Source organism: Alosa sapidissima, chromosome 5 (assembly GCF_018492685.1).
Source record: "Alosa sapidissima isolate fAloSap1 chromosome 5, fAloSap1.pri, whole genome shotgun sequence".
Classification (NCBI taxonomy): Eukaryota; Metazoa; Chordata; class Actinopteri; order Clupeiformes; family Clupeidae; genus Alosa; species Alosa sapidissima.
The window spans coordinates 21,160,451-21,184,210 of NC_055961.1; the positions used below are offsets into that span (position 1 = coordinate 21,160,451).

The 23,760-nt window shown below is 42.5% G+C and overlaps 1 protein-coding gene and 1 long non-coding RNA gene across 5 annotated transcripts in view; one reads left to right on the plus strand and one right to left on the minus strand.

The window, feature by feature from the left end:
- Positions 1-711: 711 nt before the first annotated feature.
- On the minus strand, positions 712-23,539 carry sec24a (SEC24 homolog A, COPII coat complex component). Of its 4 annotated transcripts, none has more exons than XM_042093716.1 (24): positions 23,173-23,539; positions 19,536-20,072; positions 16,512-16,691; positions 16,173-16,253; positions 15,753-15,824; positions 15,453-15,616; positions 15,169-15,350; positions 14,139-14,241; positions 13,498-13,624; positions 13,268-13,377; positions 12,974-13,086; positions 11,854-11,972; positions 11,211-11,266; positions 10,618-10,824; positions 10,113-10,236; positions 9,683-9,841; positions 9,300-9,473; positions 7,604-7,714; positions 6,588-6,763; positions 5,511-5,648; positions 4,783-4,887; positions 4,324-4,416; positions 2,651-2,754; positions 712-2,356 (listed from the first exon to the last, which is right to left on the minus strand). In XM_042093716.1, exons 1-24 carry the CDS (start codon positions 23,228-23,230, stop codon positions 2,242-2,244), a joined length of 3,408 nt encoding a protein of 1,135 aa, XP_041949650.1. In that variant the 5' UTR covers positions 23,231-23,539; the 3' UTR covers positions 712-2,241. The 4 variants fall into 4 exon arrangements, with proteins under 4 accessions (XP_041949650.1, XP_041949648.1, XP_041949652.1 ...); XM_042093714.1 differs by having other exon boundaries at positions 15,753-15,827; XM_042093718.1 differs by lacking the exon at positions 16,173-16,253.
- The window catches only part of LOC121709962, a 28,787-nt gene continuing 26,987 nt past the window's right edge, over positions 21,961-23,760 (plus strand). Inside the window, exon 1 of the long non-coding RNA XR_006032065.1 lies at positions 21,961-21,972. This is a non-coding gene — a long non-coding RNA (uncharacterized LOC121709962). The remainder of the gene's footprint in view (positions 21,973-23,760) is intronic.

A 23,760-nucleotide genomic window follows, 5' to 3' on the forward strand; every position in this document is an offset into this window, starting at 1 on the left:
TGTGCAGGGGTGCCGTATGCGGTCATTGAAAATAAGTCATTTTTTGTTATTCACAGAAAATGAGCCAAGGCTAATGAATCTGAGTTTGAAGAAATAATAAATGGCATAATTTTCTAGCAAACATTGAAAATGGGTCCCACAGACCCAAACACCTTACAAGAGTTAAAAGTTCTCTAAGCAATGTTGGGTAACATCACTTCTGATGATGTTCAAGCAAAACAGAGAGCTAGCTCGTTACTCCCTTCCCCTCCCTCCCTCCCGTGCAATGGAAACTCTCCTAAACATGCATCTTGTCAGTGATTGGCTGGAACAGTTTGTTATACATTTATGGTCTAGGCTGGTCCAGGTTGTTTTTGTTGCCGCTTTTGGAGCCTCGTCTGTCCAGAGACCACGTTTTTTAGTGTATCCAGTACACAGGCAGCTAGTGGATGGTGAGGTGATGTTTGCTGTATGTGACAAAAAATGTTTTAGCTTATAGACTGCGTAACATCGCTTAGAGCAACTTTAATAAGTCTCACAATTTGCTACAGTTTTATACTGAATTCTGGTTTAATTTTAAGACACATTTACAAAACTAGTTGTCAGCTAGGTACAAATAGGTTTTTTCTCTCCCTCAAGCCAGTCATTGACTGATATATTAATTCAGTTCCTTTAAGAGAAACAAACCAACTTGGGACCTGATATAAAAAGTACAAAAAAACTCTGTTGCGCTGAGGATTTAGTGAGCTTTATCATCTCTGAGACGGAAAGCAGTATCAAAATTACATGGGGAAAACATTGTTTTATCTTGGGAAGTTAAAAGGTTTTGGTAGATTTTGATTATTACACATAAAGAAGCAAATCAAAAGTATAGTCCAATCTTCACCATCATTCATAACTTATTTCTTCAGCATTACAATTAAGAAACACTTAAATTATAACATGACATTTCACACACCAGAAGAACTTAACACTACATGTAACTGGATTCTTTATCACAGTTTGAATGTTTTCTGTGATACACTCCTATTGTTTGATTAAAACTTGAGATAAAACGTAAGTCATTTTGAAAGAACAAAATGTGTATGCAGAGACAACATTTATCAGAAAAGAAATGGATTAAGTAAAATAGTCCTTCATTTACGACAGAACAACCACTAGATATAAAAGGCCCAACCAGTTTATTTTTTTTTATCATAAATTCACCTTAAGGTCATACTAAAATCCATCTTTATCATTATAATGTACTTTTCAATATACAAGTTTTTAATAAAGCATGATTAAAGATCAAATGGCTTTGTTATGTCTGTTAAAGAAATTTCCCATATCCTATTATATTAAAACATTTCATATACATAATGTCTTGCCTTTTAACAGAAGCCTAAAAAAACTGAGTTCCCATACAAGGCAAACACAGATGTAATTAGAATGGGATTCTCATAAATTAACAAACGAAAAGGAAATAAAATAAAAACATGAAAAGTTTGAAATTTTTCACAGAGTGACTGCCAGAAACCACAAGGTGAAGACAGCATTCCACTTGATCAATGTACTCACAGCAAAAGATTACAAAAGGAGTGAGGCCACCCCTTTTTTTTCTAACTTCCATCTGCCACATTTCTTTTGTCATTGCAAGTCTGTGGATTTGTTCGACTGACAATAGCAGTGATCGAAATAAGAGAATATGTATGCCGTTCTGTCATACCATAAAGCATTACTTTATTACTGACTGTGCCCCTCAGTATAGCTCTACATTGAGCTAGGAGCTCAAAAGACTTTAGTGTGATACATACTTTACTTTATTATTAGTAAGTACAACTGTGCTTCATCATCTGAATGTCTCCATACTGTCTCTCCCGAGAAGGTCAAATACTTGATTTATCGACCTACATGGATGCATTATTATTTTTATCCCCACCCCCCCAAATGATTTCCACATGCTACTAGGAAATCAACAATCTGCCCCTCATCATTGACATGTTGAATAAGAAGTTTGATTTGAGAATAAGCAGCCAAGTGGACCAGTCTGTCTCCAGGGGAACTGATGAGAAGATACACAAAGAGAGAGAGAGAAATGGTGGTGTTGTCCTTCAGAACGTACCGACAGGCTCGGAGTCTGAACGCCAGTCACACGGTCGGACACATTCTCACTGTCCTCACACCACCCCAACCCCACCCCATCAATACTGCCAGAACAACTGCATACTCCTCGCGTTGACCCCCACCGCACCCCCTCCCAACCCTCTCGCCTGCAGCACCATCTTATTTGGAGATTTGCTGCTGCACGTGGAGAAGGAACTCATAATAGGACAGCGCCGACTCTGTTCGATCCTCAACCATGCTCTGCATGAAGTTAGCCTTCAGCTGGCTATCATCCCTACAGCAGAAAAAAAAAAGATAGATAAAATGAATGTCATATCGACAGTTATTGTGGTCATTTAAGGGCACAAGAGTTCCTTTATGCATCTATGAAGTAGGGCTGCAGCTAACATTTATCTTTTTCATGGTTGATTAATCTGGCCATTGTCTTCTCAATTAATCGATTTGTTTTTTGGTCTTTGAAATATTAAAAAATGAATACAAAACAATATACAGCAGCAGCAGTTTTCTACAGAAAAGTTGTTTCTTGAGTAATAGCTAACTGCAAGTAGTAAACCTAGTTTTCACATACTTGATGACATGTAAGGTGGGATAAAATGGCCTCTGTTCCCGTAGCCAGCCGACGAATGCTCTCGTCCTTGTGGACTCAGCAGTGTCCAGTTCTGGGAGCTGAGTCTGAGGATAACAGAAAACAGCATGTTTTTCCACAGCAGATGATCCCGGCAGAGTCATGCAACACTTTTACAAAAATGATTCCTCTGCTTGACATTGTTGCAGAAACCTTTGCTATACATTAACATTCTGAACAGCATTACATTGCCATATACATTTAATTGCAACGCTATCACAATGTAGTGGAGCGTGCAACTTGCATATTAAATAAGTAATAGTAATAATTAGGGCTGTCAAAATAACTGATTAATTTCGATTAATTAATTTGAGAAAACAATAACTGATTAAAGAAAATTAGTGCAGATTAATCGATTCCGTATGACCTTTGACCCCGAGCCGTTCTAGTCAGTAAAAATTAGACTGTAAAATGAAGGAGAAGAAAACGTACTGCCTGGATCATTGATTGGAACATTTACTTTAAAAAAATGGCCTGAAAATGTCTGCAGCAAGGAATTTGCATATCATCGGAGTTCATCAACTCTATAGTCACACATCAATGCAAAGAAATAAGTGTTGACATTGAGGGGAGTGTTAATTTATTTTCATTGTGTCCCCTAGGTTATATCTGTGCCCTGAAATGCCTTGTATGTGAAAAAAAAAAAAACTTCCCGAAGCACTGTTGAATTTATTTCCTCAGCATATAAGGTCATATCATAGATTATTATGGCCATTATTTGAACAGTGAAAATAATAATAAAAGACTTTAATGTCACTAATGCTGATTATTCAATGATTCATTTAAATATTTAAAATACTTTCACAGCAAAAATTATATATGTGATTAATTTAGATTAATTAATCACAGAGTGTGTAATTAATTAGATAAAAACATTTTTAATCGATTGACAGCCCTAGTAATAATAATACATTTTATTTACTTATTAGCGCCTTTCAAGGTACCCAAGGACACTGTACATAAAACATGCAGTCACATCCATGGTTGGATTCACTGACAGGTACAGCTGTAAGCAATCGTAAATCTAATTATTTACTACTAATATTTACTTTAGTTTATCATTATGGGTCCCCGCTGCCCATAGGGTTTGAATATCTTGTACAGGGTAATGGTAGGGACTTTGCAGTTAATTTACTACAAAACCGCAACATAGCCAAGAGAGATACAGAGAAACCATCATTTTCAGTCCTTCAGTGATCTGACAGACATTTCTTTTCTACGTCACTTCTGTTGTTGTTCAAACAAAACAGAGAGCTAGCTCGCTACTCCCTCCCCCTCCCTCCCGTGCAATTAAAACTCTCCTAATCGTGCATCTCGTCGGTTATTGGTTGAAACACTTTATTTTGCCTTTGAGTGGTTTGCCAACTCTTGTTGATAGGAATTGTTTTTGTGTGCATATCTCGGCGCCTAGGCTGCCTACAAAGATGCTTTTTTTTGACGGCCTGCTTATGGGGTAGACAGCTAGCGGATCGTTAGGAAAGATTAGATGAATGTGATCATTTATGTTTGGGTCTTTTTTGGGACTGAAATCGCTGATACAACCTTTAAGTGCAAAGACGACATTGTGTAGTACTAGATTACTGGAATGCAATTGACAAAATCCCTCCTTGTCTTACCATATTCTGGGGAAGAGCTGCATAGCTTGGAACCCCAAGGACTTGAGTTAAGAACTGAGGATTGCAGTTCCTTCCCACCCATAAATACATCACCTAGGACAAAGAAAAAAGATTGACAAAATTGACAAGATTGACAAAATTCCTCTCCACCATATCCTTCATGCTAGATAAGCTTTAGGTGATCAAGAGACCTATAGCATCTGTCTACACTCTTAAAACGAATGTGTTGGAAACACCACAACCTGTGTTGTCCCTATCTGGACATAGAGATGTGTTAAAAACAATGCAAGTTGTGTTATTTTCAACACCTACTGTGTAACGAATAACAAAAGCAATGTGTTTGTGCTGTCCCTATCTGGACACAGATGTGTGAAAAACACCACGTGTTGTTTTCACCACATTCGTTTTAAGAGTGTTCACAGATATGGAGAGTGGGGTGAGTGGGAGGCGTGTGTTTACCGAGCCAGTGTCCATGAGGAAGGCTCCTTCTCTGCTCAGCTTCTCGACAGACAGCTGCAACACGCGAGGCTGGGGGATGGTGCGGTCACTGACATTCAGCGCCCCCTATGGACCAGAGAGCAGAACAGAACAGCTCAGCAGTGACACTTCCACAGCAGTGCCCTTACGAAGCACTTGACACCAGAAACAAAAGACGGCAAAGACCATAAACAAACTGAACTTTGTGTACATGAGGCCTTCTGAACAGGATGACATTTCATAAACCATCTCCACAGTCAACACAGCACAGCACAACACAACACAGTCAAAATCGGAAATGTTTTGAAAGGGGACACTGTTTCCATCTGAAACTGGAGCGGGACCAACCCGGCAGATAAACCCACGCAGAAAGAAAATATTTACATTTGTGGACAGTGTTCTCTTTGCAGAGTGTGCTGGCGGCCACAGTTAGTCATAACGACAAACGAACATCTAATCGGACACAAATAAACCTGTCTTGGAAGGATACCATTACCTCAGCTGTACTCTCCCTCGAATTCCACCTGTTATTGGTGAATGTGGCATTTATTCCTTTAACACTGCCACCATGTGGATTTATGCACACACACATTCAGGTTTAGGTTTTTAACAAAGTGGTCCATCCAGTTAAAGGAATGGCCATGTGAGTTAATTAAGATGGAGCGGTACACTCACTATACACATCCTCCATTGCTGTTCGTTGGCCTTACCTCGTCGGTCAGGTCATCCACACGGTACAGTGCTGGGTGGATCATGAGCATGAGGTAAGCCAGTGGCTGGTACTTCAGCTGACACATGGCGAACACACGGTCGTCCAGTCGAGTACTGGTGCCTGTCCGGAAGGCAATCTGGAAACATCCGACAAGAAAATCAAGAAGCACATTAACTCAGTGCAATTCATATGTTCAGATAAGGGGAGCTTCAGAGTTTCAGAGTTTGCAGTTCCTCTGTGTACAGAGTATTCATCTTGGATCAAATCATGGTTTTCATCAGCAGGAAGAATTTATACTTAATAATTAAAAACTTGCTGATAAATATACAGCTTAAGAGACCACTGTACATTTTTCTGATGGCATCCTACGGTTGCTGAGTGACATTCGAATGAGTTGACGTCATATTTGCAGCAGTCAACTCATTTGAATGTCAGCAACCAAAGGATGACATCAGAAAAATGTGCAGTGGTCGCTCATTTTTTTCCAGAGATGTATGTGGTAATAAACTCCATAAAATAAAATATATCCTTGAACTGGACACCTGTACTTTAGGTCTTGCTGAGACAGTGACAGTAACTGAAGTTATTTTTTCTTCATCTGTTTTGTTGGAAATTGCAATGTCAATGTAGGAATGTTAGGAATACATGTATCTTGTAGAAAATTGATTCATAACTTACATCGCTGAATGTAGGGAAATTCAGCAGATGAATCCAAGATAAAGTTTTTCTTTGCATGCCAAAGACGGAGCTGTATTTCGCAAATGTCCCTAACTGGTCACAGTTATTTTTAAAATGGCGCACGTAGATGGAGCGTTTCCAAACGCTATGTATATGTAAATGCCGATTTCTAAGCCAATTGGTATGCTTCGAATTGGTGGTGGTGGTGGTAATTAAACATGAATGAGGCCACATTTCATAAATGGGAAATGTTAATTTAGTTAACAAACAACTGAAAACATTCCACACTGTCCCTTAATTAATTAACGTGAGTAACAAAATTCACAGAAAGACAGAGCTGTGTGTAGGTGTGCACTGGACAGGTGTGTAGGTGTGCATTGGACAGGTGTCCACTTACCTGTTTGAGCAGGGCGAGGATGTAGAGGGGGAAGAGACGCAGGCAGGTGGGGGACAGCAGCCCGGGCTGCTGGATGGTCAGCACAGCGGTGCGGTACGAGGCCAACGAGTCAATCACAGCATTGGTCATCGCATCTCGGGCGTCACTCAAGCTGGCCGTCACGGAGCGATCAACAGCTAAAGAGAGAGGGGGAAAAACACCCACAGTAACATTACTAACCTGGTATGAGGCTTTCCATTAAGGACACACTGCACTGAATAAGATGACTGGAGGCTGTAAACCACTGATTATAACTAATTATAGAAGATATCTTTCAATATGAAGTGGAGTAAGTGGCTACTAGGCAGGACAAGGTTGAGACTAACAGAGAGACCAGGTGCGCAATTGAAACATTCGGTTCGAAGAGCGTAAAAATAGCTTTAGAAGACTGTTTTTCAAATGTAGCCATCGCTATCATGTCTGGTGCAGTCAGTTGCATCGATAATTGTTTAAGCTAATTATTGCAGCAGATGCTCCATTCAGTTATGTGCCTGGTGTAGCCTCCCTGTAAGGCGTGGTCTAGCCAGCATGTGAAGTATAAGTAAGTATAAGTATATATACTCTTTTGATCCCGTGATGGAAATTTGGTCTCTGCATTTACCCCAATCCGTGAATTAGTGAAACACACTCAGCACACAATGAACACACAGTGAGGTGAAGCACACACTAATCCCAGCGCAGTGAGCTGCCTGCTACAACAGTGGCGCTCGGGGAGCAGTGAGGGGTTAGGTGCCTTGCTCAAGGGCACTTCAGCCGTTCCCACTGGTCGGGGCTCGAACCGGCAACCCTCCGGTTAGAGGTCCGGAGTGCTAACCAGTGGGCCCCGGCTGCCCCAAAATACGGACATCTGAGCTACGATGATGATTGGTAGTATGCTTGATTATCATGGCATAAACCAGGAGGACAAACTGAAGAATGCACGAGTTGTAGTATATGCAACATCAGTATGGAATTTTTGTCCATCCAGTGATGCTTACCCATGCTGGCCAGAAGGCCGGTGATAGCTTGTACATCAGCTCCAGCAAAGATGTCCGACAGAGAGTTGACCACGGGTAGACACATGGTGTGCACTCGGATCCTTCTTTCACCTGAGAAACACACAAATGCACACCTCAGCAAGAGAAACTGACCACAGGATAGTGGCTACACCAATACATCTGAAAATAAAGATGGACAGTGCACGTCCAAGCGAGGCCACTGGAAGACATGTCTCGACCCTGTACACATCTTAGGTAGGAAGGATCTGATCTTGGCCATTTCACACCTTTAAGCAGTTCCGTACACACCTCATAACGTGGGGGTTTTAAGTGTCTTATGACATTTCTAAATGCACATTTTGGTGTTTAGCATCACATGCATAACACAAGCATAACATCACATGTTGACTGCAATCTGCAAGACGTGATTAATTAATATTCTAAAACTGATAGTTCCGGTTCTTGATTGTGATTGGCGTTCAATGCTGTTGTAAAATCCAGCATAAACATACACCTTGACTGCATTTCGTTTTATATTACTGTGCCACCATAACTTGATACAAACGTTAAAGTAGCTGCGTCTCGATGTTGCTTGGCAACCATTCAGATAGAGGAAATATATTTCTTGGCAGAAGAGTGATTATCTATGAACAAATCAGTTCCATTTCTAGTTGCTGTGCCTTTACTTTATGAAACTTTGCCAGGTATTTATAGTAAGAGTTTTAGAAAAGCAATAAGCCACTCGAGTCTGTAGGTTACACTGATATTGTCCCATGGTGTGTAATAACTTTGTTATTAAGCAATTGGACACAATAAGCTATATTAATTTAAGAAAGTAAGTTTTTAGTGTGTGGTTTACATATGAGCCATTGGTGCATATGCATGTAAATAATAATTGAAGTAAATTGAGAGAGCACCTTCAAGGTACCGGATCTCGAATGCAGATTGAGTGCCAACCAGGTGTGAACAGGATTTTAGATTTAACAAACTATGGTCAATTCCTAGCGGTCCTGACCAATTTTCTGTTTACTACACAAACTCTGACGAAGGACGTTTGGCTTCATTTCAACAGAACAAAAGTCAATCATTATTTACACACTGATCAACACAAAGAGCAGACTGATCACAAGAAACCTGTATAACTAGATGTTCCTACAAATTCAAACAACTTAATAAACTGATCCCTAAAAATAGTAGCACATTATCGTTGGTTAACTGGAGTTAAAACTTCCAACCATGCCTTCAACCACTGACCACAGCCTCTAGTCTAGAGTGACACTCCAGCTGAGAGGCAACAGAGGCCATCCTGCTGTGGTACTGGTGAAGAGTGGACTATCCACCTTATTCCTGAAACCCTACCTCCGTCCAGTTTTTATCTTCTGTGCATTCTGTTTACATAACAACTTAACGCAGTCTCAGCAGGCTAACTAGAATATTCTTCAACTTCTACTTCTTTCGAAATGTTGACAATTCTGCAGTCCATATGGATATTCAATATAATGTTTGACTGAAAGAAAAAAAATCTAACTTTACTTTTATATGGCTTAGAATGCAGAAGCCACTGTTTACCATCATATTAAAATGCAATGCAAATGCAAAAAAACAATGCAGCGTCGGCCGAAAATAGAAAACCAGATTTCTGAATATTGACGTGTCATGGCAACAGCCATTGGTGGCTCATGAATGTCATGGATACCTTTGCTGGACGTGTAGAGCAACGCAGCCTGGAAGGAGACAACCTGCATGTCCACCAGGTTCTCCTCGATGGACATCTGCACGGCGAAACCAGCATCCGGGTTCACGTTGGGCAGCGAGAGCAAGTCCGTCGAGCGCACAAAGAAGTTCCCGTGGAAAGTGTGTATGGAGAGGCCTGAGGATGTCAAACGAGAGAATTAGGTTTCCACCAATCGCTGAACTGACCGCAGACACGCTTCAGATCACAACATTAGTGTTCTCATTTGAGAGAAAAAGAAACACAAAATATCTTGAGGGGAATGTGACTAAATGACATAAATTTACAGGGGAAGAAAGGTTGACATGCGATCAGCAATTTCTGAACAAGGACCATGGAGACTTCACCTTTAGTGCATCGTATCCTCATCACGGCCTCAAAGCCAATCTTGCGGGTCAGGTATCTCTTGAGGTCTTTCTGGAAGCGCTCCGTCTGGGCAGGGTTGTGTTGGTTGTGGTAGGAGGGGTAATAGTGCACACTTCCTGCTGAGTACCTGGATATGCAGCCTGTACGGAGGGAGAACAGGGAGGAGGACGTCAGCGCCCTGACAAATAGGTTCACGCCAACCAAGTCATCCACTCCTCGCCATTTAAACGTTTCCCAAATAACAAAAGTTCTATGGAACAGCATACAAACAATAGTATCTAGTAATGGCTAACTGCTCGAGCCCAGAAATAAATGCAAGGGAATCACGCTGGAAGTCTGGGATAAAAGCCATACACGTCTTTCTCGTTTACTACTTATTAACCAACGCATACTTTTTTTTGCTGTTCTTACCCAAAGAGGCCAGGTCACAGTACTGTGAACTCAGCATAAACAAATCCACGGCCACCTGCTGTCCTGAACAGTCCAGAGCCAGCTTCTTGTAGAAGTCTGTCGCAGGTGAGAGATGCGGGATGTCCTAGGGACCAGAGCACGAGAGGGGAAACAAACCATTAGACAACACAACAGAAACCATTAGACAACACAACAGACAGACATCAGCGCTGCATCAGAGTTTTTCACCAGCACCACCACTACAATGCCAAGGTCAAAGTCAAGGTTAAGGTGCATTGCGGAGGATTTTGTGGAATCTCAGTGCTTCGATGCCAAGAGTGTAGTGCCCATTCTAACGGCTTATTAAGCTACTGCAGATCAAGAGGAGGGCAAGACCTTTGATTTTTGCTCTTTTTTTTATAATATGCAAAAATAAATTGAGATGCAACTATAAAATTGAATCTGAAAATCAATGCTTTGATGCCAGAGTGTAGTGCCCATTCTGATGGCTCGGACTGGCCCTCACCTTGGCAGATGCCCTCTGGTTAGGGTCCTCTCTGGACTTGAGTGCCCCGACGCCCAGAGTGGGCAGCTGGGTCTGGAAGACGGACACACGGCCCCCGGTGGGCGAGAGCAGCTTGAAGGCGGCCTGCAGGGATGGGCCCAGGGCAGACTGGGTCTCCATCGTCTTACTGAACATCTGTGGTAAACTCTTCAGCAGGTCCTGGACCAACTGCCAATACACACACACACACACACACACAATACCCACACACCACATTATATATGAACTATACACACAATACCCACACACCACGTTATATATGAACTATACACACAACACACACACACACACACACACACACACCACGTTATATATGAACTATTCACACAATACACACACACCACGTTATTTATGAACTATACACACAAACACCACGTTATTTATGAACTATACACACATACACAATACCCACACACCACGTTATATATGAACTATACACACACATACACAATACCCACACAGCACGTTATATATGAACTATATTGAGTACAACTAGCAGAAAACACCAAATAAAATGGCAAAGCACAAAGCAAAGAACCCAAAAGCAAACTTACCTCTTTGCATTCATTGAAGTTTACTAAAAGGCTGTCTGGTGTAGGTAAAAATATATCTACAAAGAACACAAAAAAGAACATGAATCTTCATATCAAACACACAAATCGGTCCCCACTCTCCACTGTCATATTTTTTTTTATCTGTGTATGAGGCAATAATTTCTTGGAAACTGGTCAAAAGTTGACCAAACACATCTCACAAAAAAAAAAACGTTTTGTGACGAAAGCTAAAAAAAAAGAAGCAATGATGTACTAAAAAGAAAAAGAAAAAGGAAGTTGGCACACATGACAGTTTAAAGAAAAGCTGACTTAAGAACCTTTGGATTCTAGATCCGGATAGTCAGCTCTAGGCTTGGAGGATCTCTGTGCAAACACTAGCATGAGTCAGCAACCAACTTGTCGGACCCCATTTAGCCAAACTAACCACAGGCACAAAACCACAGAATCAGATTACAGATGCTTTTTCTGTTTGTTTGAAAAGACACTTTTGCAAAATAAATCACGCACCCCAAATCTGCCACTCAAACTGAATAGGTACGTATGTGCATTTCTTTTATACTTTGCTGTTAATAAATACATTATTGCTGCCCTTGCGTTTGCTGTAAAGCTGTGTGCCTTTTGGGAGCTTGCCAGCCTTACATACCTTCTATATCAGACACAATAAGCATCTGAGGCTGAGAGAGCCCTTCCTGGAGGTTGTAGAAGTGGATCGTACTGTCAAAGGTTATGAAACCAATCTTCGTCCTAGTATCCCCAGGAAGCCTGAAATAACAAGACCTTTATCAGTAAAGCACTTATTACGCATCACATACCAAACATAGCAAAACGGTGGTGTCAGGTCTCTTAAAGAAGCACTATGCAACAATTTTAGCAAAAATGACTTTAATTATGCAGGTTGAGAGTCGTTCTGATGGTTCTACAACACTTTCTGGGTCGTTTGGCTTCTCCACGGAAAAAACGAATATGCAACTTTCTGGACCCGGTCCAGGTAAAACCGGATGTGACTCAGCGGAAGTGTCCAATCACTTTGAAAATGTAGTCAGGTTGTAGTTTCGAAAATGCTTTACGGCAGAAACACCCCCAAACATGGTACCGGCTAGATAAACAGCCAGTTGCAAGGCAATTGTTGCATTCATCATGGATCAATCGACAAATAAGAAACCCAAGAAGCGACTGACGGAGGAACAGAAGAAAAGAGAGTTTGACCAAAAAAAAAAATAAAAAAAAAGAGACCAGACACGAGTGAACATAGGGCGAGTTTTTGAGGAATGGCGTCAAGTGAGAGACTATGAAGACTGCAAAACGGACGCCAACTTGGCTTTGTTGCTGTTGAAATTGTAAGTAGCCTACCCTTGGGTGAACTTCGTCTTTGTAATGGCTTTATAGTCTCTTGAACAATGTGTTTGCTCGACCGTTTTATTGTGAGCCCTGTATGTGTTTAGCTTGGTTTCTTGATAGCGTAGCAGTCACTTGCTACCAAACATGTTTGTTTGCGTTCTGAATCCAGGTTCTCGTTGTGTATTAAGATCGGCCTTTGAATGTTGCCTGATTTGTCGCCTATTCCGAAGCTGCAGGGGGAGCTGTGTAGTGAAAAATGCGAGCCCAAATCCGGCGAAAACCCAGAAACAGCAAAGGAATAACCAGACCTGCATAGTGCTTCTTTAACTGTTTTTATGGTAGCTGAAAAGATGGGCTGCCTTCAAAATGCATTGAGTTAAGAGGGATGCTGCATCCAATAATTTGACATAATTAGCTTGACTTACAAGTTGAGGTTCTCGAGAAGCGACTGACAGACAACATCGATGTATCCAGTCTGCACGGCATTGTGGGAAACATCGAGGACAAACAGATAAACAGCTGGCTGGGGTGGTCGCAGCTGTGGACAAGACAAGACCATAAAAGTTGAGATGAGAGAGCACTCAGAATATCACATACAGAGACACACACATGCAAGCATTCATACACACGGATACGCACTCACAAACAGAACACATGATCTATTAAAACACATCGCTGCATTGTTAGGAGACAGAACCAGTGTGGCGATGGAACATTACCATGTATTCAGAGGGAGCGATAAACTCAATGGTGGCGTTCTGGACCTCGGGTCTTTTATGGGGCTCTCCGTAGCATCTGCTGACGGGGTTGTACATGAATTCCTCTGGGACTGGAAGGAGGAACAGCGTGCCTTGTGGTTAACACTCAGGCCAACACTCGAAGCCACTAAACTATGGCTCACATTGAACAGCTCACACTTTATGTAATTTAATTCCATGTCATCACTGACCGTCATTGACTCTGTAGCAGAGGTTGCACTTCCATCTTCTCTGGTCCAGAAATGAGACAAAGGGGTTGATGTAGGTTCTGCAGGAGCGACACCTGACGATCGTGCTGGAGGTCACCACGGGAAGCTGCTGCAGATTCCCAAACAAGGAGAGCATATCACCACACACGCACAAACAAAACCACAGGAAGAAAAGGGCCTCCTGTCCTTAGCTTGAACCCCACAAGAGGATCTAAAATGTGGGCTTTCAAAACAAGAGTACGCCACTTTTTGAGGCAATTAATTTAGGGTTAGCCAACCCGAGTCATACTCAAATTCATTTTAATGTTTTTGTAAGGTTATTGTATGCCCGTCATGTAGTTTAGGTCACTAGTTTTCACACCAAAATGTCTTAATACTAAGACGGTTCAGCAATGATCCCAGCAAATCCTAAAAAGAGGATGAAGGCATTCTCAGGTGATGATTCACACTTTGACAATTTCATTTAGAGCACTCATTGGGTTTTATGAATGGGGTTAAAGGAATTAGAGGGTAGGTACACAGTAGGTATAATATTGGACCGATACCGATCCTGAGTATCGGATCAGCTCATCCCTAGTAAGTACGGGTGAGCAAAAGAGTGTGTGTAGAATCAGGCATCTTACCGAAAGATCTTTGAAAGGGTGGAGCAGCAAGCCGAGGGGCAGCTTGGCTTTGTTAAGCAAGGCCTGCGTCTGGGGGATGCTGGTGAGAGTGCTGCGGAACACCCTGCACAAGGGACGGCAAGAGGAGAGGGACAAAAATATACATACATCACTCTGGATCTTTAGGAAAGCTTCTCATTTGCAACGACACAGAGCCCAAACAATTACTAATGAATAACTGAATTGTGCTTAATACGGCTGCTACTGTTAAACAGCTACATTGTTTCAAAGCTAGTCTGGCCATGTCCTTAATTATGCTTGCGTTTAATACAAAGAGACACAAGCCCAGTTCAGATGTAATCTCTCTTATAAAGCAGTCACTTCAGACATTCCCTTTGTGATGAGGGTAATCTGACAGGACAGGCTGAAAGACTGATAGACATTTCCAGAACAATGCCTCTCTCAGTGTTCATCAGACACACTAGATGAATGAAAACAGGTTCTGACAGCTCTTACTCAGAGCTGCTGCAGGTCTAACAGCACAGGACTAGACTGGTAGAAGCAGCATTGGTGGGCGCTTTTATAGAATCTACAAGGTGCACAACAAATGCTATACACTGCAGTACAGGATGATCTTTTATTGTTTAGAATGATCTCTTGATTATTTAAAATCAGTCCCTCCTGGCTTTTGCATTCTTGCAATTTCTCAAATTCATAAAATTTCATGCAAATTTAGGGTTGCAATTGACCACATTAGCAGTCATAATAATAATACTGCAACAACGACAATTTTTGAGAATTCTCGCAGCAAATTCAGTCACTTCTGGACATGATAATCACAAAATCATCCTGGTGCTGGTTCTTAATGCTGGCCAGTCACTTTACTGTACAACGCTCATTTCAATTTTCTGATGTACAGCCTGTTTCTATTACTGATTTACAGCTCCCATTATCCATCAGCTACCACAACACAAACCCACTGGTCTCTAGACTGGCACAAAGCTGGTACAGCTGGCATACAGGTGGCTGGCTAGCATGGCCGTGCACTCACTCTGGACTGCAGTTGACCTTCTGCAGGTCCTGTGGCAGGCAGGGCGTGGGGGCCTCGATGGCAGTGGGGGGGAGGAGGTTCCGCTCCTGCAAGAGGTTGACCACACGCAGAGCGTCTGGGGTCTGAGACTGCAGGCTCATCGCAGCCATTGAGGGACTCAGCTGGGCAGGGCCCATCGATGGCTAGCAACAACAAAAACAACAACAAAAGAAAAAAACAGGTCAGTGCCTAATTCAAGTCTGTCTCTGTCGGTCTGTCTGTTTCGGTCGGTCCGTCTGTGTTACCTGTTGGTATGCCGCCGGACCAGAGCTGTAAGGCTGTGTTGGGTGCATAGGGGGTGCGTTTGGAGGCTGGGCCATGTTCTGGTACCCCGGGGGCAGGGAAGGGTAGGCAAGACCCATTGGCCTCCCTGCTGGCCCTGGTCCTGGCTGAGATGAGGGGGGGTCCGCTGCAACAGACAGACAAGTGGTCAAAAGGTTATCTTCATCATAAATCCGCCTTCCAACTGACAACAGATGACAGACATAACAACAAGACATAACAGGCAGAAAAGGAAAACAGATAATCATCATGATTTAACTCACGGATGGTTCGGTCGCCGGCCTCAAAGCTGTTGGGATCTTGAGAGTTGGTTGGCGCGTGAGTTTGTCTCATTCCTGCTAGGACAGAGAGACGCCATGAAGCACAGACATAACAGAGAAGTACCATTAAAAACACACACTTAAAGTCAATGAAACTACAGAATACTAAATGGACCAATGAACAATCTATGGAGATCTACAGAGAGGAAAACAGTGTTCAACAGACGACAGACTGCCATGACGACACGAGAATGTGAGGAGCCAAAGACGAAGAGGAATGGAACCAAGAAGATGATGACATGCAGGAGATACTGAGGAAATACCAGTACACCACTGACTAGGACAACAACAACAACTATCACAAGACCTCTAGTGACTGAACGAGCACTAAGACAGCACCACTATCCATCCACTGAGTCACACCTGACTGATTAACATCCCAGTCCATGTTCTCCACATCATTGAACGCTGATGCGTTACTAGAAACACTTCCACTCGGACCAGCTGCCATGGCGAGAGGAAAAGCGGTGTTTTAAGCCGGTCAGTGTGTACTTGTGCATCAACGTCAAACACAAACATCTCACACACAGCAATATTCAGACATTGTGAGCCGGTTTTTTACGTACATCGATTAAGCCTCGTCCGAGGCTTTTTAGTCTAGGACTTAAGGCTTAACCCATGTTCAGGAAACTGGCCACAGACATTGAAGGTGTATCTGATGAGATGCCAGAGAGCATTCTGGGAGCTCTGTTAGGGTCCTACCTTCATGTTGGGGGGCCATGGGTGGGGGAGGGGTGGCTGTGCCGAGGGGGGGTCCGGTGGGAGGCGGAGTTGGTCTCATGGCTGGCGGGGGTCCCGCTGTGGGAGGGGGCCCGTACGCTGGCCTCCCCGGCTGGTATGTCTGTGGGGTCATTGCGTTCATAGGCAGAGGTGGAACAGACCCTAAAAAAGGAGGTGTGACAATCATCAATCATCTTTCATAGTCAAGTTTAACATGGCTACAATTCTGGTACCAAATCCACCCCCCCCTTGTTTGTGTTCCCACACCGTTAAAATACATGCAGGTTCGGCAAATTATTTAGCTGTTAGACAGAACTGTTGATCCAACAGCTGTATCCAGGAGAGTGCTATGCACTGGTGGTATGTGTGAGGTGATGATTAGGGTAGTGAGAGTTTGTATAAATCATTCATCATGAATTGTGAAGATATGCAGGCGAGTCTAGCTTTAAAGTGGTCACAAATTGCTTTCTACAAGTTCTATTATCTGAACAAACAGTGACATAAAAATTACATGACCTGAACATACTAGGTCAATTCTCTTGGCACTCATGGTGAATACATCTTTTTCTTCCATAATTAAAGTTAAGTAAATGTGCAGTTTCTGCACACTTTCAGAGAATAGGACCTATACTATGCCTAAAACATGCATGCATGATCTGTTACCTCACTTATTATCCAGACATCTGCATGAAAACATTTAACTCACAAGGGAAATGGACATGGACATGGCCATAGGTTACCCATAAAAATATTTTGCTATGTTTTTATCAACAGAAATTACATTTTGTGTGGAAATCATAGTGTTAAAAAAAAAACAAGATGTAGGCCCATCCGACCAGATTTCCAGCTTAGTGCATTAGCCGACAGTGCTTAGCGGCAGTGGCTCTCAAACTGTGTGGTTGAGTGGGTAAGAGCCAGGTGTGTTTGGTGTTAGTATTATTAATGATGACTTACAAAGCGGTAATACTTTGTAAAGGTCTGGAAATTCTTGCTTTCATAAATGGCGTGCTTTCTCACAAAAGCATAGAATCACTGCGCTCAACACGCTGGCTACGATGAGGCATTCTCCTTCTGTGAGTGTGCACTGTGCAACTGTAGTTCATTTCGTTTTTCAGAATGTTCATCATATCCATCTTCAGTGATTCGCAAGCTACCACCAGAAGGGGGGGGGGGGGGGGGGGACGTCCCCCCTGTCCATCCCCTAATAACGCCCCTGAATACATTTCAAAATGAATTTCAAGATTTTAATGCTCTTCCACAAAGTATTATGTGGTCTTGGTCCAGATAATGCATTGCAGATTACACTGCTTTATATCCATAGAGTGCACCTCAGATCAAAACACTGGTCTGTTGGTGGTTTAACATCTGAAGCATTTATCAAACAGTGGTGCCTGAGACTTTGCAGTCATGTTAGTAGACTTTATTCACCTTTATGTGCAATGGTTTAACTTTCCACATATATTTCACAACTATGCCCTAACTATGTCTAAGATTATCATCTGTCCCACAGCATTTGTCAAATTAACTTTATGTCACGTTTATCATTATTTTTTAGACATCTCACATTTGTCTTACACTGTTTACACCAAAGGATCTTGTAACAATAGCTCATTCTGCTGTCAATTTTGAGTCCTAGGCTCTAATTAAACTGGCTGCTGTTGTTCATCCTGCTCTGTTCAGACTCTACAGACACTAGTTGAAGTTGCATTCAAGTTTTAAGTTTTCAATTATTCAGTGTGCCTTCTCAGTTTTTAAGCGATGAAATTGTAGTTTACCACATCTGAATACATCTTCTCAGTTTTTCCCTTTTTGAAAAACAACCAGGAGATAAGCTAGGCCTACCCTCCACCACAAGTAACCTTATAGCCGGCAGCGCTAAGGTGCTAACGTTGCTGACTCAGTAAGTGGTAATGTCAAGCAGTGAAACGAATGAGAGGGAAAGGAGCCTGCTCCAGTGATCAGTTCACATGAGAGCCCCTAAAGATATAGGCTCTGCCAGAGATGTACTGATAAGTTTATCTAGTGGGTCCCTGTTGATTTTCTCCGATTCCACTTCTCATGGGATATCCATATGAGCATAAAGTTAAAATGAAACCCTCAGGACTCTGGTTATGGCAGGCTGGGTATAGTGACCAGATAAGTCAGTTAAACTACCGCATTCACCGAAAAACACACTGTTCTTTTCACCTCTACACATGCATTTTCAATGATTCTAAGCAGTAAGCTATCATTAATGTAGTCTTCATTTAAGATGGGAGTTCAGGTGCATAGATTTACTTTCCACTGATACGTGATCCTGATAAAAGTGGTCAACCGAACAAATGTATGACCTCAAAGTTGCAACAGGAGACCCCTGTGGTATTACGTTACCATCAGCACTCCAGGAATGTACTGGTCTCAAATACTTCCCTGTCTTTTGTGACTGCGATCTATTCTACTAGTAAGCAAGCACACAAAAAGAAAGAAAATTACAAATCGTAGTGTAGAAATGTACGCATTATAAAAACGTTGAGGTGCTGGATACTAGCAAATACGTAGAAAAAAGAAAAGATATCTGTACACTGCCTTGTATGCTCCCAGTTTAATGGTAGGTTACAACGTTTCGACCACTCAGGTGAAGTTACCTGACGAAGACCTGAGTGGTCGAAACTTTGTAACCTACCACTAAACTGGGAGCATACAAGGCAGTGTGCGGATATCTAAAGTAAATTACAAAGATATGTTTCAGACTCCAGAAACTAATTTATGAAGCAACGCGCTCACACTTACTGACTTGCTAGTTTTAACTTAACTGGGTTCTGAATCCCTCATATAGTGATAATGTATGATGTAAGCAAAGACAGCACTCTCAGTTCAGACTACAGCAAAGCAATAAAGTTCAACCAGGTATTACAAGTTAATCTGCATGAGCAAAGGATAATAATGCTAATGTCCCATCAGACTGACAGACAGACAGAAACACACACAGCGAGGTGCATGATCTGCCAGCTCCGCTTGGCTCCTTACCTGGTGGGGCCCAGCTGTTGAGCGAGGCGGGAGGCAGTGGGGGTCCAGGGGGCCTCGAGGCGTCGGGAGTGAGAGTGGGCCCTGGCGGGGGTCCTGCACTGAACCCCTGAGAGGGGGGCAGGTTCGGCACTGGGCTGGGAGACGATGACGTCGACGTCACGTGGTTCCCTGGCTGCGGAGGCGGCGTTCCCGCCACGCCCATGGGAGGGCGCACACCGTAGTTCCAGCTGGACGGTGAGGGGTTCTGAGCGTTGGGGTAGTAGTTGTTTGTTGATGCCGTGGGGAGCGGCACAGAGTTCTGAGAAGTGGGGGGCATCGGACCAGGGGGCATGGGTGGCGGGCCTCCCATCTGCGGCCTGACTGGCATGTGGGGCCCGGGGCCACTCTGATAGGAGCTGACTGGAGGGACAGCGTTGTAGAGTCCAGGGCCCGGCGGCATGGGGGCCTTTGCAGGCACTGGATTATGATAGCCGAGCTGACCAGGTGTGCTATAACCTTGGCTCACTTGCTGCATTGGAAAAGGGCTTTGTGAGGGGCCTAAAAAAAAAGGAAAGAAAGACAAGGTAAAGATCAAAACTAAACTTGCCTTTTTTCTATAGCTTTGTTAAAATCAAAACAGTCAAAGATCAAAACTAGCGTGCACTTTTAGCTTAATTAAAACCTGAACAGTCATCGGTCAAGGACAAAAGAACTATTTTTTAATGTTGACACCAGAGACTGTATAGATGATAAATACAGTCATCAGGTGTCACGTCCGGCATTTACTATCGTTATTCAACAAATGTCAAGAATGAGCAATATCATAGTGTGTCCAGTGTTTCCCACAGAATTGAATTCTATTTGTGGTGGTAGGTTTGCAGAATTACCTTGAATGCAACCGTTTTTAACAAATTAGCCCAGCGTGGTTATGATGCAGATTTAAGCACAATTTAGCCAGTCGAATTTCATGCCAACAATTGCAAGATTGTTAATGTTTTCTTTAAACATGCATGTAGGTTTGTTGAAAGACAAGGAGAGGCTGTGCAAAGGTGCACATAGCTCTACATTGAAAGAATTACATCCAATTTAAATCATTGTGTGGTGGTCAGTGTTGATATTGTGGTGGGCCGCCACAAATAAGTCAATGTATGGGAAACACTGGTGTCACATGAACATTCACAGCAAGTTGCCCAGAGTACTAAGCAAGTAACAGTAATCAGTGTGACATCACCTGCCTCACCAATCAGATAGGTTAACGTTACAGTGGGCCAAGTCTTAATTAAAGGAAATTAAAGACTTCTCAACAGCACAAGAGACCACAAATAGAATGCTTCTCTACACACAGAACCATACCACTACAGTCTGTCTAAATATAGGTGATCTGTTAAGTCTACATTCTACTGTTGCAGTAATTGACTTAAGTGTCCTTATGTTCACTGATACACTCGGCTAAAGAGAAGAGCTCGGGCAGGGGGTATAGCAAGATTAGCAGACGACTCTCTCTCTCTCTGCCAAACAGTGTAATCCCTGCACTTCCGGGCTGAGGAAAAATCTCCAGGACTAAGCTCCAGCTCATTCAATATACCCACCCAGTCCTGACCAAGAACCTCCAACCTGAACATACTGACACCAAGGTCAACCAACATTACTGAGAGACACCATGGCTTTGTTACAGACTAACAGACTAGATTGAAGAGTCTAGGCTACAGCAGAGTACTTTGCTTGGAACTCTGTCTGCTCTTTTTTCCAATGACACGACACACTGTGTTCCCAACTCAATCCCTGTCGTTCACAACAATTTTGTGGAGACTTGAACAGGAGACTGAAAGAAGACACAATGAAAATTTAACTCTGGCTAAAAACTGCCTTGTCAAAAAAAGCTTTAAGAAATTACCTACTTCAAATTAGGCTAACTCACAAATACTCTCTCTCTATAGATTACTTCCCCAATTGATTGCTAACATATCTGACATATCCCTAACCGTTTCTGAATTCAAAGGTCAATTACACCAAGATTGTAATTCACAGGGAGAAGGTCCAAGAGGGAGAGATAACAGGAGAAAAAGATAAGTTCTGCAAGACACTCAGCAATGGTCAGACAAGATGACCCAATGACCATGCAGTAGAAAATCTACAACCACTTACATAGCTATCAAAAAACCTGGACAATTCCCACCTCTTGATGAGAGAGAGACATTATCCGTCGTCATAACACAAGTCATGGCATGCACAATAAACACAAATTTGTCCGAACTGACAGTTTACGACAGAAACTTGGATAGGACATACCGAGAGGGCTCAACAACACAGCATTCTGATCACAGGGAAAAGAGAAATGAGCAGTGAAAGATCAACGCTGCCTAACCTTTGGAAAGATTTCAAAACAGCTGGATCACTCAAATGTGCCACATGTACACTGCCGAAGAGCGCCAAAAGCGTCAAGGCAAGGTATTGTAGAGTGAAATCTGGATCTTCCACTGATGAGATTGCTCAATAGGTCTTCATCTAGACTATTTCAAATAAGCAATTAAAAGCACGAGTCGTTGCAGGTGCTGTATGAGACTACCGTTAGATTAGCATATGTGAAACTACTACATACAACCCCCAAATAAGTGAAACTGTTTGCCGCATCGCTCAGAAGTAATGGACATCATATAGATAACGTTACCTAAGGAAAACGAAAGCCAAATGATGTTGAATGTCAAATGTTGAAAGGCTTTTCGCTAACAAATCAACATTGCTATTGTGACAATATAAGCAAAAGAGCAGCAACGTAATCAGGGACCCCGAAGTTGGGTAGGTAGCTTGGCTAGCGCTCCCCAGGACAACTCAAGACGAAACTTTCGAAGCACCAGGCCTCGTACACCAGTGGTCTACCAACTATGCTAATATTATACAGCACGCCTGGTTATCTTCATTACGCCAAATAATAGCTGTAGAGGCTAATTGGCTAGCGCTAGATATCTAGCTTAATTAGCAAGTTGATACAAACTTTGGTAATTCCAATTATGTGAAATACGTAACGTTAACGCCAACGTTGGCTAGCTAGAAAGCTAGCGAGCGAACAATCGTTCACGGCTTAGGGACTATAACCGGACCCAATCGCTGTGTCGTATATCAACAACAGGTGCATTGGACTCACCACTATTAACTGAAATGCCTCAAAGTCGCGACCTAGGTGATCTACATATAAATAATGATAAAGGCATCTAAACAGCGCATCTGCCTGGCGAAAGTCAATTCGTTGCTCCCGAGTTGATTGGCTTTACGCAAATCAACCAACTGGCAAGCTAGCGGTAACAGCTTTCAACAGTTCAGATGTTCAGTGTTAAATACGTATTACTATCAGTGGCTATCCCACTACAAAACCACTCAATTTACGTCTATATGCTAGCCGTGTCTGTTACACATAGCTATCTAGCTAACGTTATTTATTAGAGAAACACTACGCCAGCCAACTTAAATGGCTGGATCCACAACATCCTGAGAAAAGTTTATGCTAACGTTATCGAAAGGCTAACTAGCTAGCCAATAGCAAGCTAAACGGGTTACGTTAACCCACCCCGATTATTGATAACATACCGCTAGCTAGCTGCGGAGCTAATAAGCTTGAACTTGAGAAAATCTTAGAAATTATGCAACTCTTAAATTCACTTACCATTTACGTAAGCCTGTCCTCCTGCCCCATTTTGAGAACTGAAACCAGCGTTTGACATCTTGGCATAGACACAGGGATCAAATTGTAGAGGTTCTTCGTAGTGAATGGCTAACTATCCTATCAAAGTAACGCAACGTTACGAGGTTACCTGGTTAGCAAGCAACCAGGTAAAACGAATTCCCAGCGGGGGTAGACAGTTAACCTGATACAGCGTTTTCCCTCAGTGATTATGAGCGTTATTTCGCTAAGTTGTCAACAATCTACCAAAGGACCATGACTGAGGCCGTTCCCTGTCTTACTAGGGTTCAGGCCCTGTCAAGAAGACAGCCGTGAGTTTCTTTGCCTCTTCCACAGGAAGTCGAAATCACACTACCAGGAAACGTAAACCCCCTTGAAGCATGCGCAGATGGTACACGTGGCATTTCCTGTGCAAAACTATTACTAACCGGAGGGGGAAAATGGATAAAATGTAGATTTTTTTTCTAAGAAAGTAATTACAAAGCACCTCGTGAATATATATCCATTATACAAAATATAAACACAATTTTCCCCCTCATACTACTAATACTAATTTAACTGAAACATTAC

Coding starts and splice junctions, on each gene's coding strand:
- sec24a (XM_042093714.1), bottom strand. CDS start 23,230: ATGTCAAACGCTGGTTTCAGTTCTCAAAATGGGGCAGGAGGACAGGCT. Junction 15,351..15,452: donor GTCCGGCGGCATACCAACAG/GTAACACAGACG, acceptor TGTTGTTGCTAG/CCATCGATGGGCCCTGCCCA. Junction 6,764..7,603: donor CGGCCTTCTGGCCAGCATGG/GTAAGCATCACT, acceptor CTCTCTCTTTAG/CTGTTGATCGCTCCGTGACG.